Raw genomic sequence first — 17,672 nt, 5'->3', positions numbered from 1 at the left:
CCAGAGCACCTGCTTGGATTCAAAAGGATTCAAATTTTGCAAGTCTTGGAGACCTAAAAGAGTTGTCTAAGTCTGTAATTTTTGAGCTTGTTTGAACCTTGCATTAAGTCTTAGTGAGCTCATTGTAATCCATAACTAAGAAAATCAATGAAGTATTCCCCAACTGATTTCAGGATCCCGAGCAATTATTTCATTTTTTCCTTTATTACATTTGTCTACCCTGCTGTTTTCTTGCTGATCAATATGTATATTCTCGATTGCTAGTGTATGTGTATTGCAGGAGTCTCACCATGTGCACCACTTGGTCTTTAAACAGCCCATTTAGCTACAGTAGACCAAGCCCAATCCCTTCAAACTACAATTAGGGAGTCTGGGGTCCTTATTTAAACTTGGGTCTGGATATCGTTCAAAAAGGGACTCCCACATTTGGGCGACTTCACTAGGGATTGGGAAAATGAGAGGGAAGAAACAGGCCCTCCGCAGAGCATGGCTCCAAGAGCAAGGAACAGCAAAGGTACCAATGTACCACCTGTAGCATCTGAACCTGTGGGAGAAAACGAGGTGGCCTCCAGACAAAGGAACGAGGTGCCCCTGGTAGAACAAGAGGTTGTATTAGGACAAAGGCACGCAGGACAGGAGCCAAACCCTGTGGCTCGAATGACAGAAATGCTGAAGGATTTGCAGCAAGAGATCCGCCTCCTTAAAGAGGGCAGGACACAGGAGATCAGGGATAATGTTCCCCCTGTGGTCAACCAGGACAGAGCCCAGCCGGAAGGAAGGGCAGCAATAGGAGGGGGAACTAACCCCCAGTATCTGACGATGGCAGATGTCAATGCCCTGCTGGAGTAGGAAAGGGAAAAGCTCTCAAGTATTCCCAAACAATTTTCTCAGGACCCTCCATTCCCGCCAGAGCTCCTCGGCAAGCCATATCTCAAAGGATATGAACCCCCGAAGTTCCATCCTTTTGATGGAAGGAGTGGAAGCGCTGTGGAACATGTGAGCAGGTTTATACACACTATGGGCCCCTACGCAGGAGACTAAGAGCTGTGTCTAAGGGAGTTTGCTAAGTCCCTAGTGGACAGAGCATACACGTGGTACACCACCCTGAAGCCTGGGTCCATTAGAACCTGGGACGAAATGATGGAAAGGTTTTGCGTGAAGTATTACCTATGAAAGGACAAGATCACCTTCCAAAGCCTCCAAATCGTGTAGCAAAGGCCAGGGGAAGACCCTGTCCAGTTCATCAAAAGATTTAAAGATGTGTCTCTGGACTGCTATGAAGACCATGAAGAGAAAGAGCTCGTGGAGACCTGCATATCCAACATGCTCTTTGATTACAGGCTCAATCTCGAAAATCTATGCATAACTCAGTTTATTGACCTACTATAGAGAACCGAAGAACAGCACAGACTATGAGAACAAAGAGGGTGCCAGTACCTCAAGCCATGACAGCATCAGTAGGAGAGAAAAGGAAGAAGCCTGACGGGAAAATATTCGAGGAACCACCAATGATCCCATGTACCGTGGAAGAACTAAACGAAGTCTTGGACAAATGGATTGGAGATGGAGTGGTCAGGCCATTTACTGTGTCCAGGCCAACAACTAAAGAAGAGAGGAAGAACCCCTTGTTTTGCAGAATTCACAACTATGTCAAGCACTCCACCAAAGATTACTGGACCCTCCGTAGACTTTTTCACAAGAAGCTAAGGGAGGGAACCTTGGAACTCACTCAAAAGGAACCAGAGGTACAAAGGAACCCTTTACCCAACCACAAAGGAAAAGGTGTGGTGGCCGTAGTAATTCATGGGAACCCAACAAAAGCAGAAGAACCTGAGGGATCTTTCCATCCAAGCACGGTCAGGACTCTCCAAAAGAACCCCAAGTTCAGATCGCTATTCAACCAGTTAGGATTTGGACCAAAAGCAAGAAGGGTAGCCATAAGAGTCCCTCATAAACATAGTAGCGGACTCAGGAATGGAATGCTTCACAACAGAGTCCTATGCCAGTCGGGCTTACTTGGAAACAACCAACGCAATAACCTTCACTGACGAGGACATGGAAGTTGAGCATCCTGACCATCGCAAACCCCTTTACTTGATGGCCACTATAAATGGTGTCCAAGTTAGAAAAGCATTGGTAGACACGGGGGCGTCACTCAACCTCATCACTCTGAGCACCTTGGAGGCCGTCGACCTAACAGGTAGAAGGATCCTAGGAGCCCCCATGGAGATAACAGGATTTGGAGGATCGGCGGAATCAACTGAAAGATATGTGCAGCTGGCTCTAAGGGTAGAACCCATAGTGGCCCGGACAAGATTCCATGCGATTAATTCGGAAGTATCCTACCATGTACTGTTGGGACGCCCTGGCTCCACAAGTACCACCTCATTCCCTCCACCTACCATCAATGTGTTAAGGGGAGATTGAATGGGAAGCCGGTAAGGATCTCTGCCAACCATAATCCTTTCAGCCAAGGAGAGGTGAACTTTGTGGAAACCATGTTCTATGATGAGTTGGAGCCAGATGACGAGAGCCCCACGCCAGGGACCCTAGGAGCGCTTGTCCTAGAAGAAGAGGAAGGAGAAAGTACCTATGATCTGAGAAACCTTTTGGAGAGAAAGAGACAAAAGAGGGAGCCCAGCTCCTCGAGATCCCAAAAATGTGTTGTAGTACGAGAACCTGGAGGAAGGATGATTTTTCGTTCATGAAGATACGCGGGACCTGAATGCTTTACGCAGGAGGGTCCCGGACCACCAAACTGCATGGTCACCCAATAAGAAATCCCCAAGGAACCAGTTCAGGAGGCCCAAATTCAGCCTGAAGAGGAGTTAACAGAAATAAACTTGGAAACTATGCTGGGATCCCAAAAGCCTGTTTTCATCAACAGCTAGCTAACAAAGCATGAAAAGGAGCAGTTAATAGCCCTACTCCAGAGGTACATGGACGTGTTTGCATGGACCTATGACGAAATGCCCGGTCTAGATTTAGAATTGGTGGTCCATGCTCTCAATGTGGGTCCAGGGGTTAAGCTAATGGTCCAGCCAACAAGGGTCTCTCACACTGATGTGGAAGCTCAGATAACCCAAGAAGTCAAGAAACTGCTGGCAGCTGGGTTCATCATGCCCATTAAACATCCCAAGTGGCTTTCCAACATAGTACCTGTGAAGAAAAAGAATGGCCAAATCTGTTGCTGTGTGGATTTCCGCAACCTAAATAAGGCATGCCCAAAAGATGAGTTCCCTCTGGCCAATATTGATCTCCTTGTGGACTCAGCCGCGGGGAGCTCCATGTTCTCGTTTATGGATGGGTATAGTGGATACAATCAAATTCACATGGCCACCAAGGATGCAGAAAAGATAGCTTTTAGAACCCCAATTGGGAATTTTTATTACACTGTGATGCCCTTTGGCCTCAAAAATGCAGGGGCCACATACCAGCGAACCATGACAACCATCTTCCATGACATGATGCACAAGGAGATGGAAGATTATGTGGATGACATCGTGGTGAAATAAAAAACAAGGGCAGGACACCTTTAGGTACTCGAACAAGTTTTTTGAGAGATGTAGGAAATACAAATTACGCATGAATTCCATGAAGTGTGCCTTCAGGGTGTCTGTTGGGAAATTCCTTGGGTTCCTAGTACACCATAAAGGCATAAGTGTGGATCCAGCAAAAGCCATGGCAATTGCCACAATGAAGAGGCCTACAACTACAAGGGAGCTCAAAAGCTTCCTGGGGAGGGCCTCCTACATCAGAAGGTTCGTGCCAGGATTAGCTTCGGTCACGAGTGGCTTATCCAAACTGTTGAAAAAGGGGACCGAGTTTACTTGGGGAGCTGAGCAACAGGAAGCCTTCCGGAGGATCCAGCAAATCATGAACTGCCTCCCCACCCTCCAAGCACCAGTACGTGGGCGGCCCCTGTTGCTGTACTTAGCGTCAAACTCCCAAGCTATAGGAGCCCTACTAGCGCAAGAAGATGATGACGGGAACGAACAACCCATTTATTACGTGAGTAGGACACTTAAGGATGTTGAGACCAGGTACCCCAGGATAAAGAAGGCCTGCCTAGTAGTTATCTACGTGTCCCAAAGGCTGAAACGATATTTCTCGGCCCATCAGATCCTTTTGGTGACTAAGTCTCACCCTATAAGGGCACTTCTCCATCAGCCCCTCTTGACAGGAAGGATAGCGCAATGGTTGGTTTTACTCTCTCAGTACAACATAGGTATCAGGACCCTCAAGGTTGTCAAAAGTCAAGCCATAGCAAACCTGCTAGCCCAGTTCCCCGGGAATGTTCACTAAGTGAAGAAATCCCTAGGGAGGTGGCAGTGATAGAACTCCCGGGAAAAAAGTGGACAATGAGGTTCAATGGGTCAGCAACGGCAACCTCAAATGGACTGGGAATTGTATTAACTTGTGAAGATGGGGATACCCTACCCTTATCTTTCAAACTAAGGTTCTCCTGCTCAAACAACGCCGCTAAATATGAGGCGTATCTGACTAGGCTAACCATAGCAATCGCTATAGGAGTAAAGCACATGAGGGTTTTAGGAGACTCCAATCTTGTAGTCTCTCAAGTAAAAGGCAACTTTGCATTAAGGGAACAAAGTTTGGCAGCCTACAGGACCTGGGCGCAAAGGCTGGAGCAGGAATTCCAAACCTTCAGCATCAAGTACACCCAGAGGAGTGAAAATAGGTTCGCCGATGCACTAGCCACCTTGGGGTCCCAAATGTCTGTTAAAGGAAAAAACACCTTGATAAGGGTAAGCAAGCAAGAACACTCCATCATAGAAGTCCTCCGAAGAATGTTTTCCGAGGAACTAGAGCAGCAAGACTAGAGAAATGAGGTCAAAGAAAAAATAAAAGGGTCAGGACATGAGGGGAGTATCAAAGAGCTAAAAGACTACATTATGATAGAAGGAGAACTATACAGGAGACTACTCGGAGGGATCCTATCTAGGTGTATCAATGAAAAGGAAGGGAGGCTGAGATTAGAAGAGTTGCATAGCCAAGCCTGTGGGGTTGTAAAAAAGATTAGTCTATACAGAAGAATACATCGCATGGGGTACTATTGGCCCAGCATGAGCAAAGAGGCAGCAACTATACAGGAGAAGTGTCAAAAGTGTCAGCTTTCGATAGACAAAGAGGAAAGCTACACCGTTTTTGCCACGGAAGATTGGAGGACTCCACTTATGGAGTACTTGGCTCAAGGGATCCTACTAACTGAAAAGACTTTAGCCCACCGGCTTAAGAAACTTGTGGTCAGGTACTTCTTACAAAATGGGATCTTATTCAAGAAGGGGTACAATAAGGACCCCCTGAGATGCCTGGGGCCAAAGGAAGCCAGAGAAGTCCATTCCGGTGATGGTGGGAGTCACCCAAGAAAAAGAAGACTTCACAAGCAACTGCTACTATTAGGGTATTATTGGCCAACAATGAAAAGGGACTCTGAGGAACTAGTCAAAACTTGTCATGCCTGCCAAATACTCGGAGATGCAATTCATACTCACCCAAATGTACTACAAGACATGACAACGCCATGGCCTCACCCAAATGTACTGCAAGACATGACAACGCCATGGCCTCACCCAAATGTACTGCAAGACATGACAACGCCATGGCCTTTCCACTCTTAGGGGCTTGACCTCATAGGGCCTATAAACCCTCCTTCCAATGGTTACATATGGATCCTGGCAGCCACTGAGTACTTTACAAAGTGGGTAGAAGCTATCCCTTTAAAAAAGGTCTCAGGAGCAATTGTAGCAAACTTCATTCGAGAGCATATCATTACAAGGTTCGGGATCCCCAGAAAACTGATCAGCGACAATATAACCCCGTTCATAAACAAGGACATGAAGAGCCTGAATGAGGCATACTACATCAAGCATGGAAGGTCTACACCGTATTACCCGCAAGGAAATGGCCAGGCCGAGGCCACTAATAGGGTGATACTGAAAATCCTCAACAAATGAAGCATGAGTATGGTGGAAAATGGAGTGACCACTTGACAGACGTACTCTGGGCATGTAGGAGCTCCATAAAAAGAGCCACAGGGTTCTCACCATTCTCCTTGGTCTATAGGACAGAAGCCATCAGCCCAGTGGAGTTAGTCATCCCTACACCAAGAGTAGTACTTGAAGAAAACCAGGAGGACACTAAGGACACAAGCAACGAAAAGAGGCTGATAGATCTGGAAAGGGTAGAGGAAGAAAGAGAACTAGCTAGAAGGAGGAGCCAGAGGTACCAGCAAAGAATGGTACCCCAAGGGCCTTCGCTGAAGGACAGTTGGTACTAAGGACAGCAGAAAATGTAAGAAGAAACCTTCCAAGACCCTCTAAATTCGCCCCAAAATGGGAAGGACCTTACATCATTAGAGAAGCCCATGATAGTGGGTATTACTACCTCACGAAGGAAGATGGAACAGTCCTGATAGGGCCCATAAATGGGAAGTGGTTGAAACAATACTATGCATAGGAAAACAAGCTCTCAGCGCATCGAGACCTCTTTTCCTTTTTTTTTTTCCGGTCCACCAAGTATTTTTTCGTCTTTCCCTTTTACTTTATCATGAATTTTGTTTAAGAAACGTTATCCAAGAACCCTTGAAAAAAAAAAAACAAAACATTCTAGGTTTCTTACTATGTTAACAACTGTTCTATGTTCTTCAAAATGAACAACCATGTTTTAATTCAATGAAGCCTTTTGTTTATTTCCTTTAAACTATGGTCAGACTAAATATTGTAAAAATCCAAACATGGATAAACTTGAGGAGGATACCTGGACCAATGCAAAAAACTCTAGCATACGATCTAGGACCCACATCACAATTGGTCCAAAATACATGGCCTAGGACCACGGGTAAAAAAAAAAAAGATAATAAGTACCCGGGGTACCTAGCCCAGTATTTGGCAAAAGTAGACCTGCCTGGTCCATAATTTGGGACTTCCCCAAAAGAAAAGAAGAGGGGGAACCCAATGTACCCAATTCAGCACCTGAGCAGTAAAGTAACCACTAGGGTACCTGGTCTAGCCCCTACGGTAAGACCCGCAGGAACCATGGTCCAGGACTCGATATATATGTACAAAAATGAGAAGAGAAAACAACAAAGCAACATACATTTAAAAAAAAAGAAAGCAAAAGAAACAAGCCTATATGCTATTAAGGAACGAAAGCAGTCCAAAAGAGGCAATACAGATGCAGAATCTATGTCAAAAAAAGAGAGAAGAAAAGCCAGAAACAGTGTCTAAGAAAGGTAGATCTTATACAGCCCAAAAAAAAAAAAGATGTATCTAAACTAGCTGAAATAAGCAAAAGAGCTAGAGGAGGAGGCCAGTCAGCAAAGAAACATCTGGAGAAATGGCGGGGACAGCTGGTGGAGGCAGAACCCTTTGCCTTTTAGCCTTCAAATCCTACAGAACCTTATGAGCACGAGCTAGAGCCTCCTCGGCAGCAACAATCTCAGCATCTATACTCCTGGAAACCTGCCTCTGGAATAGGATATAGGTTAATGAACGCAAGTGAGTCAGCAGGAAGGATAGGTTAAACTTGGCCTCTAAAAGATCCTGCACAACTCCTCTCCATTCCAAAAGCTTTTCTTCAGATAAGGAGTCAAGGGAGGAATTCCTTAAGGAGATCAGCACAACACACAGCAACTCCATTAGAATGTTGCCCAGAAACATGCCTCCCCTAAAGCCACTCGTGAAGTCTCCATAGACTTTGAGCAGCCCTTCCAGTAACGGTAGACCCTCCACAAGCACGGAGAAACGTAGGAAGTTTCCATAGGAAGCCCCAAAACTGTGAAAGTGGCTCGCAGGAAGGTTGTTGAACTCCAGAAGATCAAAACGGGCCAGGAAGGCAGGAAGCCCCGAGGCAAAATCTGAAACAACAGCTTCTGAAGCTTCCCCCATCGATACGTCTCCACTCATAGGCGCTGGAGAACTCTCAATCTTCTGGACAGTTTGAGGAGTCCTGGCCTGAGAGTCAGCAATCTGAGCAGTTCCTGCGGCCGCCTCAGGAACCATGAATTGAGAACCCCCAGCACCTGTGCCAGTGCCTACAAGAATAGGCATAACTCAACAGGAAGAACGGAGCCAAGAAAGAAAGAGGCATAAAAAGAAAAAAGAGAAAGTGCAAAAAAGAAGAGAAGTGAGAGTACTTGTGCCGATTTCCTGTGGTGGAACTCCCCCATCTTGCTCTTCTGATTCCCTAGAGGACTCTGTAAAGGAACACGCAGCACATTGAAGAAAGGGTGAGGAAACCTTAGCAAAATAGCTAAAAGAAGGAAGGGATGCTGGGAGCTTCGCTATAGGAGAAAGAGGCAAAGGAAGAGCATAGAAGAAGACAAGAGAAGGTGGTACAATCAAGGGGATCAACACGCACCTTCAGAACCTTTTGATTCCAAAGAAGGAGCAGCCTCAGGGGCAAATCTAGCACTAGTTTGACCTAACAAAGAGAAGAGAAGAAGGGAAGTCTAAAAAGAAAAACATATGTAAATAGGGTCAAGCATTTTATAAAGGAAGAGTGGGGGCTTACCTGCTTGAACGGATGGAGACGCGCCTCCCGAGGGTTCTTTGCTTAACAAAGGATCAGGCAACACAGTTTTGGCAAGATTAGAAGTTTGCCTAAGCTGGGGGTCTTGGGAAGCAAGAGGCTGAGGGGCTTCAGGATCCTAGGTAGCCAGAGGAACAACAGATGGAATAGATAGGATGTCTCGCGTAGGCTGCCTGATTTCCTTAGCTGCATCACCACCAAGAGCTTCCTCTTTCACGCCTGGGAAGCCAACAAAAGAAGTGGCAACCACTACTTCTTCCAAAGTCCTGCCCGCCACAGGAGGGGACACTTCCACCTACAAACATGGGTATAAGTACACAATATAAAATAATAAAAAAAAGGGGGGAAAAGAAGAAGAAAGAGAGAAAGGCACGAAGAGGGACGCACCACATGGGTATAAGTCACCATTTTTGACTCTTGCCTTTCTTGGGGTCTGACTTGCACTTGGACTGCAGGGAAGAAAATGGCCAGGCATCAGTTAAAGGAGAAAGAAAGGCGCTGCAACAACAATGACAAACCACCAAAATAAAAGGAGAGAAGAAGGAAAGAGGCCTTGGACTGGAGAACTCACAGAAACCTGAGAGAGAGAGGACTTTACCTTAGTCTTTACTCGAGGCTTGGGGGCTAAAAAACACCCAACTTCTTTTCCCATTGCAAGGGAACTCACTCTCTTAGGTTCCTAAAAAATTACCAGTTGTTTCTGGGACCTCGCAGTTTTTCTTTTCTTGGTTTTATGGCCCATTTCAACATCTTCAACACCTTCTTCAAGTTCAGCCTACTTAACATTCTCCTGCCTAATCTTTTTCTCTTTGCCCTTACTTACAGGAGTAGCAACCCCAATTGCCTCTACCGACCCTCTTTTAATTCGCACTCGAAAGGAAGCACCAACCACAAGATCACATCCTGGCCACTCTTTCAAAAAATCTTGAGCATAGCACACCCAACCACCCTTGGAAGCATGCCACTCCGCGAAACCTGTCTTGCTACTTATAGCAGCAGAAACAATACCAGCAATAGGGAGAGACAAGCGCCTATTAGAAGTCAGAGCAAAGAGGATAGCGAGGCTAGGCACTCTCCCAACTTTGCCAGAACCCACATAGTCAACAAAGGATTCCTACACTCTTCTCCAATATCCAGTAAAACCACCAGAGGCAAAGACTCCCCTCTGAGAGCTGGGCACCACAAATTGGGAACTTCTGCGCGACCAATACAAGAAGGCCTAAGGTCTCAGGTATGGATCCAAAGAAGGGAGAGAAGGTACTACATCCTTAAACACAGGAGGGATATCCTAGTTAAAGCCAAACTGCCGAAGCACCCAATGTACTAAGTAATGGGTATACCTGGGGCCACTTGAGGAGGGCACCGAAAGCCATGAAGGACTAATACAGGCCAAGTAGGCTAGGCTGCTCTCATCATCAAGACGCAAATCAAAAGTGTTCCCTAGAGAATTAAGAAAAGAAGCTAACACAGAGTCATAAGCAAACCCGTGGTCATACTCCCGAGGAGATCGCCACTTCAAGTGCCCTGCCTGATCAAATAGTTCGACCAGATTAAGACCACCACCTTTCAAACTAGCCCAACGAAAGGCGATGGGGTGACTATCGGTGGAACTACCATATAGACCTTTCACTACATTAGGGGATCCCTCGAATTTATCCTTTACAAATTTCAAATTCCTACATTTGGCTAAAGTAACTGAAGAACAGTCCCACATAAATACTTGGAGGATGGCACAATGGAAGGACGAGGTGATCACATAGCAAGAGTCACCTCAACTTCGTCTCCGTGGAGCAGATCCAGTTGAGTATAAACATGACCCAAAAACATGGGAGCTAAAGGATATCGAACACCCTGGGCCATCCTGATCGCCAAAGGGAAGAAAGCGGATTTAACCCCGTATCTAGGGAACTCATTGAACAGGAACTTACTGAGCCAGAGCACCAAAAACCCAGCTCACCTAATTTCTTTGTCTTTCTCCCGCGAAAGATTCATCACCCATTTACCCATTCTAGCCGGCTTCCCGCCGGGAGAAGCACCACGCCCACAAAAATGAGCATATAACCCATCTTCCACCTCGAGATCCTCATCAGAATGATTAATGGTAAAAGGATTCTCATCCCCAAACACTGGAAGGAGGAAGTTGTTGATCACATCCTCCAAAGTAATTGTAAGCTCACCAACAAAAAAGAAGAAGGTATGAAGGGAAGGACACCAACGATGTACCAAATGCCTGAGACCCTTAGTGTTTCTAAAACCTTCAAGGTTCTTGAAAATTGCCACTACCTTCAGGATCCCGGCACGCTCCTGGCAATCCACGAACTCACCATCAGAAAGTTTTTTGTCTACCCAAATGGGCCAACCAGAGATCCTACCAGGGACAAAATTGAAGAAGATAAGGACCGCCTCGCGAGATCCCTGCCTGATCTGAAGATCTAAAATCTCTCTTGGGTCTGGCACCTGAGCGGAACTAGCAAAATCGGCCTCACCAGAGAACACCCATGTATGAGAAGATGGAGGGGTCTCACCGTGAGGCCACCTAGGGAAGAACAGGCTAGGAGTGTACCATGGGTCCCGTAAAGGGAAGGTCGGACGCTCTGTGGCTCCCTGAGATTCGCCCTGCGCAGAGCTAGAGGAGCCCTCGCCTTCAGAGGGGTTGGGAGTGCGCTCTCTCCTTTTTCGTGATGAAGAAGAAGCCATCGTAACAAAAGGCGTGCTGGGAATAGAGAGGTTGAAGAATGAAGAGCACAGGGATGTAAAAAAGAGAGGAAGGGGAGGAAGGCAACAATTAGCTAAGAAGAAAGAGATAAGTTTGAGAGTGAAAAAGTAAAATATATATATATATATATGTATGAAGCAATCACAATAATGGCACCAAAGGCAGTTAGGGAAGACAATGTGTGGAAAGATGCGCCAATTGCCAAATTTAATTTCAAGGAAGAAAGTTATTAGCAGTTATTAATGGGAGTTGCAGGAAACAAGGAAAGTGGGGGGGGAGTTTTTCTTTCCCCACTCTTTTGAAGAAGAAATAAAATAAAATAAAAAGAGAAGAAGGAGAGGTTAACTGCCACGTCCCGTATGAAGAGGAAGAGAGTTACAACGTGCGAAGAAGACCAGGGTACTCCAAAGTCAAGGAAGTCGGGGCCCCGAATGAACAAAGAGGGAAACTCTACCAGAACTCAAACTCCACGTTACTCACGCGTGGGCTGCAGGCAACCCACAAACTTTGGGGGCTAAATGTTGAGGTCTAAAAAATATATATATATATATATATATATATATATATATATATATATAAGAAAACATGATAAAAGGCCCAAGGAGGTGGCACATTGGGCCAATCCGTGGGAAATAAAAATTGGAAAAAAGAAGAGAAAGGTTGGGGCTACAAAAGAAAGAGGGATGATGGACCTAAGGCCCAAAAGGGAGAGAGGAGTCCATAGGAAGACAGAGAGGGGAAAGAAAAGAATCCAACCCGCCAGGACCAGAGAAAGAAAAGGAGCTGGGGAAGGACGCCGGGGGGGTTGCTTGGGACCTTTGGATATACGGCACGGTTAAAGGAGGATGAAGACAGTTCAAAAGGTACCAGGAACAAGAAACAGATGGACCTTTTCTCAAAGCAACCAGTAATACAATGCAAGGCCTGAGGATTTGGAAAACAACGGCTCAGGGGTAGTAAGTCGGTGTCTTGGGAACCCAGAATAAGAAATCCACAAAAGAAAATGGCTGGAGAAACCTTCGGTTTCCCAGAAGAAGACTTCACTTACTGGGAAAAATGATAAAAGGAAGGGGCGGCTAAAAGGGGGTAAACCTGAAAAGAGAAGACAGACAAAAAAGGGACTTGGAAGGCAAAAGCATCTCAGAGTAGGAAGTCAGCAAGATACTTTCAAGGAAAAAAAAACATCAAAAGAAGGAAGTTATGGAAAATAAGGAAAGGAGTAGTTGTCAGAAAAGCTGAGATAAACAGGGGGTTCTAGTACCCAAGAGGCCAAGGGGGAAAGAATCAATGTGACACTATAAAAAGGGGGAGCAGCCAACGTTGAGAGGCATTCAGCAGGAAAAAGAACAGATAGAATCATTAAGAAAAAGCTCTGTAAGACTCAAAGAAAACAGGGAAATACCTCCCGGTATCCCAGAAACAGCCACTAGAGCACCTGCTTGGATTCAAAAGGATTCAAATTTTGCAAGTCTTGGAGACCTAAAAGAGTCATCTAAGTCTGTAATTTTTTAACTTGTTTGAACCTTGCATTAAGTCTTAGTGAGCTCATTGTAATCCATAACTAAGAAAATCAATGAAGTATTCCCCAACTGATTTCAGGATCCCGAGCAATTATTTCATTTTTTTCCTTTATTACATTTGTCTACCCTGCTGTTTTCTTGCTGATCAATATGTATATTCTCGATTGCTAGTGTATGTGTATTGTAGGAGTCTCGCCCTATGCACCACTTAGTCTTTAAACAGCCCATTTAGCTGCGGTAGACCAAACCCAATCCCTTCAAGCTACAATTAGGAAGTCTGGGGTCCTTGTTTAAACTTGGGCCTGGATACCGTTCAAAAAGGGACTCCCACAAATGTTTATTTATAATTATAAACAAGTCTCAGATTTATATACAAAATAAAAGAGATATAATTTTTTTTCTATAGATGAAAATCATATTTTATTGAACTTTCATTTCATGATGGGCTGATTAGTATTTACAAAGCATGAGACGTTTGACTTTTAATTAACCTCATAATATTTTGTTGTATAAGCTTTTGCACAACATTTTTACAATAAATTCTAAGTGGCAGGTTGTTACTGGTTATTATTGTTGGGGCAAAAAAGTAATCTTAGTATTAGATTAAAATTTGAACCAATAACAGCTAACCAGCTATAATTTGTTGTAAAAATGTTATGGACGTAGCACCTCTCCACAAAAAAAATATTAAATCAATTCAAAAAAAAAATTTGAGATAAATTAATTAAATTATATTATATTCGACATTTACTCTCTCCATTAAGTTATTAACCCAATTAAAATAAACTATTATAATAACTACAATCATAATTCCTATATATACCGTAGTTATTAAATTTTTATATTTAGAAAATAAATAAAATATTATTAATAACTATCTTAATTATCAAATTTCATATTTTGTTACAGGTTTTTGACTAGTTTATAATCTATATTCTATAATTTATTATATAAATTAAATTGAAACTATTTTGACTTTTGATCGACCTCATAATATTGTGTCTTTTTCTTTTATAAGAAGACCACAAATATGATCCAAAGTGAGAATTAATAATTACATCATGGAGAAAATCTTCTTCTAAGAAATAAGGACTCTTTTTTTTGAAAGTCAAACCAGCATAATTTCATTCATTCAAATTCAAACTGTCAAAATACAATTCGTCCACCACTGGAGGAGGAGAGTCTTCCAGCCAATACAACTCTTCTGATACATTTTTAGCAAACCTCGCAAGAGCATGGGCCACCATATTTCCTTCCCTCCTAATACAATTTACATAGACATTTTGCATACCATTCATAAGCCGCTTAACATCATCAATGATTATGCCCAGCGAAGCCTGGTTTAGGAGTGCTAAACAAATATTTTTCATAACATGGGCATTATCACCTTCAATGATCAGCTCCAAAAAACCCACATCCATGGAAAATTCGAGTGCCTTCCTGCAAGCTAATGCTTCTGCTTCATCACTAGATGTCACTGGCGGTCCCTTTGCTGACATGGCAGCCATCACTTTTCCTCTGTAATTTCGGATTACTGCACCAAATCCCGTACAGTTCAGCTAATCGAAGATTGCCACATCAAAGTTAAGTTTGAAGCTTGAATGTGGAGGTGGCTTCCAGTTGGTTCTCCTTCTTGTTGTTGCAGGCAAAGCAAGTTGCCATTGTGCTTGCTGAAACTCCTTTAGATAGTCGCTAGCTCTTTGGTTTAGCCATTTTGGATCCTTAAAGCTTCCTCCATATACGACTGTATTTCTATGGTTCCATATGAACCAGGCTTAGACTAGAAACAACTCAAATTCTGAGTTTTCAAGTCTTTCTATCAGATTCACAAAAAGCTCAATGACATTGCCGTGGCTGTTTGGCATCTTCTGGAGCCTAGGTACACATCCTGCCCAAACATCCTGCGTAGCCCCACATTCCCACAACACATGTGCTTCAGTTTCAGGTTCTCTCCCACAGCACTGACATATATTATCAGAGATGATTTTCCTTTTTGCCAAGTTCACATGGGTTGGTAAAATTTCTTGACAAGCACACCAGCCAAACAACTTAATTTTATTTGGCACTCCAAGCTTCCAAATCTTTTGCCATACTTGCTTTCCTACTGGACCCGTGGAGCATTCAGCCCAAGTAGAGTCCCTTGCAATCCGTCTTACAGTTTGATATCCAGACTTGCAAGAGTATATCCCATCCTTACTATGAAGCCAAAAAATTACATCTGGTGCAGACCTACGGCTCAAAGGAATTCTGCAAATTGCATCAGCATCACCTCTCTAAAATTTGGCATAAATGAGCTTACGATTCCACCAATTAAGGTCTGGGTCAATTAGATCTGCCACATGCCAGTCCTCATCCTCCATCACGACTGGAAATAGGATTTTATTGGTAGGGTGGTTTGGTATCCATTTGTCCTCTGCACCTCTAATCGTTGATCCATCACCCACCCTCCAACAACACCCCGATTTCAGGATAGGCATTGCTGCCAATATACTTCTCCATGTATAAGAGCAGTTTGGAGATACAACTGCATCAAGGAAATTGCAGCGGGGGAAGTATCTAGCCTTAAGACATTGGAATAGGATTGAGTCTTGATCTTGTAGTAGTCTCCACCCTTGTTTAGCAAGCATAGCAAGATTAAAGCTTCTCAAATCTCTAAACCCCATACCACCATCCTTCTTTGGCTTTGATAAAAAATCCCAACTCCGCCAATGTAGAAATAAGGACTCTTAAATCTAAGCAGAGAAATCAATAATGTTTAAAAGCATGTTTTGTTAGTAAATGTGCAAGCCTATTACCTTGCTTACCAATATGAGATGCCTCAACTCTACGGAATTCATGAAAACCTGCCAACATACCATAGATGAAAGGAGTTATTGAGGATGAAGGGGGAGAACTCACAATTATTTCAATTTTTAGATTATGAAACAACCTAACAAAACAAAACAAAACTTAGATCTGCATATTAAACTGTTTGGATTAAAAACAAAAAAACAAAAAAACTAAACTATTCTTTTAAAGTGGACTGAGAAGTTTTTTTTTTCAATTTTTGGATAAATTTGTTTTGAAGACTTGAATTAGTAGAGAATATCCTATATTGTAGGCATTTTATCTAGAATTTGAGATATATTTTTACCGGGTTGTCCCTGTTAAACATAAGGTCTAGGGGTATTTTTAAACCGCATAAAAGTCTAGTACAAAAAGGGGAATCCTCTTGTAGATACTATCTATCTATCTATACTATTAATAAGAGAATTCCCTTGTTTCATCTTCAATTTTTTGGCATACCAAAATATCCTCATACAAATTTTGAAATAACATACCCTTTAGTTTAATTTTTTTTCCCTACAAAAAAGCAAAAAATGTTAAAACAGTAATACTATCTCACGTACAAAAGAAGAAGAAAAAAAAACCGTTATTATCACCACCCATTTGTATTCAAATGTTTTATTCTTATCTGCATTTGTTATCTATTTGAATTCAAATACTTCAATTATCTTTATAAAAAAAAAAACAAAATTACTTTTTTTTTAAAAACCCACTACCTCATGTAAAAACTACTCATTCTTATCCCGATTTTTTAAAAAAATTCTTTAAAACATTCCAAAATTTTTGTTATTTAGATTTTGTATAGTTATCACAAATCCCCATCTATACACACTAACGTATATCATCTTTCTTTTATTCAAATCTCAAATTTTTTTACTTATCAAAATTTTTATCCCAATCAGTAAATTCAAATGTCTTATTGGGTTTTGACTTCTTGTGGTTATTTATATTCCATGTTACCTCACCTCCTTCTTTAAAAAAATAATAATAATAAAATAAAATAAAAAAACACTGTTATTTATATATCACTTTTAAGTATTATTGCACGCGTAAAGCGCGTGTTATGAATCTAGTAGATATATATAGGCAAAAATGCAAAACTGACTCTCTAACTTTCAATCCTCTAACTTTTAGTTTTGTCATTTCAGTTTTCTAACTTTCAATTGCTATCAATTTGGGACTCTGTTAAACCCTAATTATGTCCTGCCGTTATTTTAGAATTTAAAGAAAATTAAAAAAAAACTAATATTAAAAAAAAAAAAAAGAACAATTTAAGGTTTTGAGTAAGGAGGAGGAAGAGGAGAATGGTTATGTATTTCACATACTCTCTCTCTCTCTCTCTCTCTCTCTCTCTCTCTCTCTCTCTCTCTCTCTCTCTCTCTCTCTCTCTCTCTCTCTCTCTCTCTCTCTCTCTCAATGTTTCTTTGGTTTGATTTCAGGGGAAGGTCGTCGTTTCCCTTAAATGTTTTTTTTTAATACATTTTTTTCTTTTAATTCTGAAAAAAAAAATTTTAAAAAAAAGGAAAACGACATCGTTTCAGTGACATTAACAATAGCCATTTAACGGAATCATGCGCATTGACAAAAATTGATAGTTAGAGGACTGAATTGACGAAATTGAAAGTTAGAGAACTAAAATAAAAAAGACTGAAAGTTAGAGGGCTAGTTAACATTTTTGCCACACACACACACACACACACACACACATATATATATATATATATATATATATATATATATATATATCAAAAAAAAAATTAGAATGAAAAGAGAAAGAGGCAACACGAGGACTTCCCAGGACTGAAGAGGTCACTCATCCTAGTACTACTCTCGCCCAAACATATTTTTATCAAACTTAAAATTTTATCTAAATTTAATCCTACAAATTTAAGATAGAATCTTACTATATCATATTTCCTTTAAATGGTATATTATACTAATATTATTTTTTGAGGGAAACATTACACCAATATTAGCTTTAGTCTCTCAAAAAAAAAAAATTAGCTTTAGTATATATAGTTCCTCATAAATCCACTATCATAATAAAAATATAAAATGTC

The 17,672-nt window shown here is 42.1% G+C and overlaps 1 protein-coding gene across 1 annotated transcript; it reads left to right on the top strand.

Moving 5' to 3' along the window:
- The first annotated feature begins 3,585 nt into the window (after positions 1–3,585).
- Positions 3,586–4,841, top strand: LOC142606246 (uncharacterized). Its single transcript, XM_075777629.1, has 2 exons — positions 3,586–4,043; positions 4,184–4,841. The coding sequence occupies exons 1-2, from the start codon at positions 3,586–3,588 to the stop codon at positions 4,839–4,841; spliced, it is 1,116 nt and encodes a 371-aa protein (XP_075633744.1).
- The last annotated feature ends 12,831 nt before the right edge of the window (positions 4,842–17,672 follow it).

This window comes from Castanea sativa, chromosome 8 (genome assembly GCF_040712315.1).
Source record: "Castanea sativa cultivar Marrone di Chiusa Pesio chromosome 8, ASM4071231v1".
NCBI classification, from domain to species: domain Eukaryota; kingdom Viridiplantae; phylum Streptophyta; class Magnoliopsida; order Fagales; family Fagaceae; genus Castanea; species Castanea sativa.
This window is presented reverse-complemented; position numbering and strand designations above follow the sequence as displayed.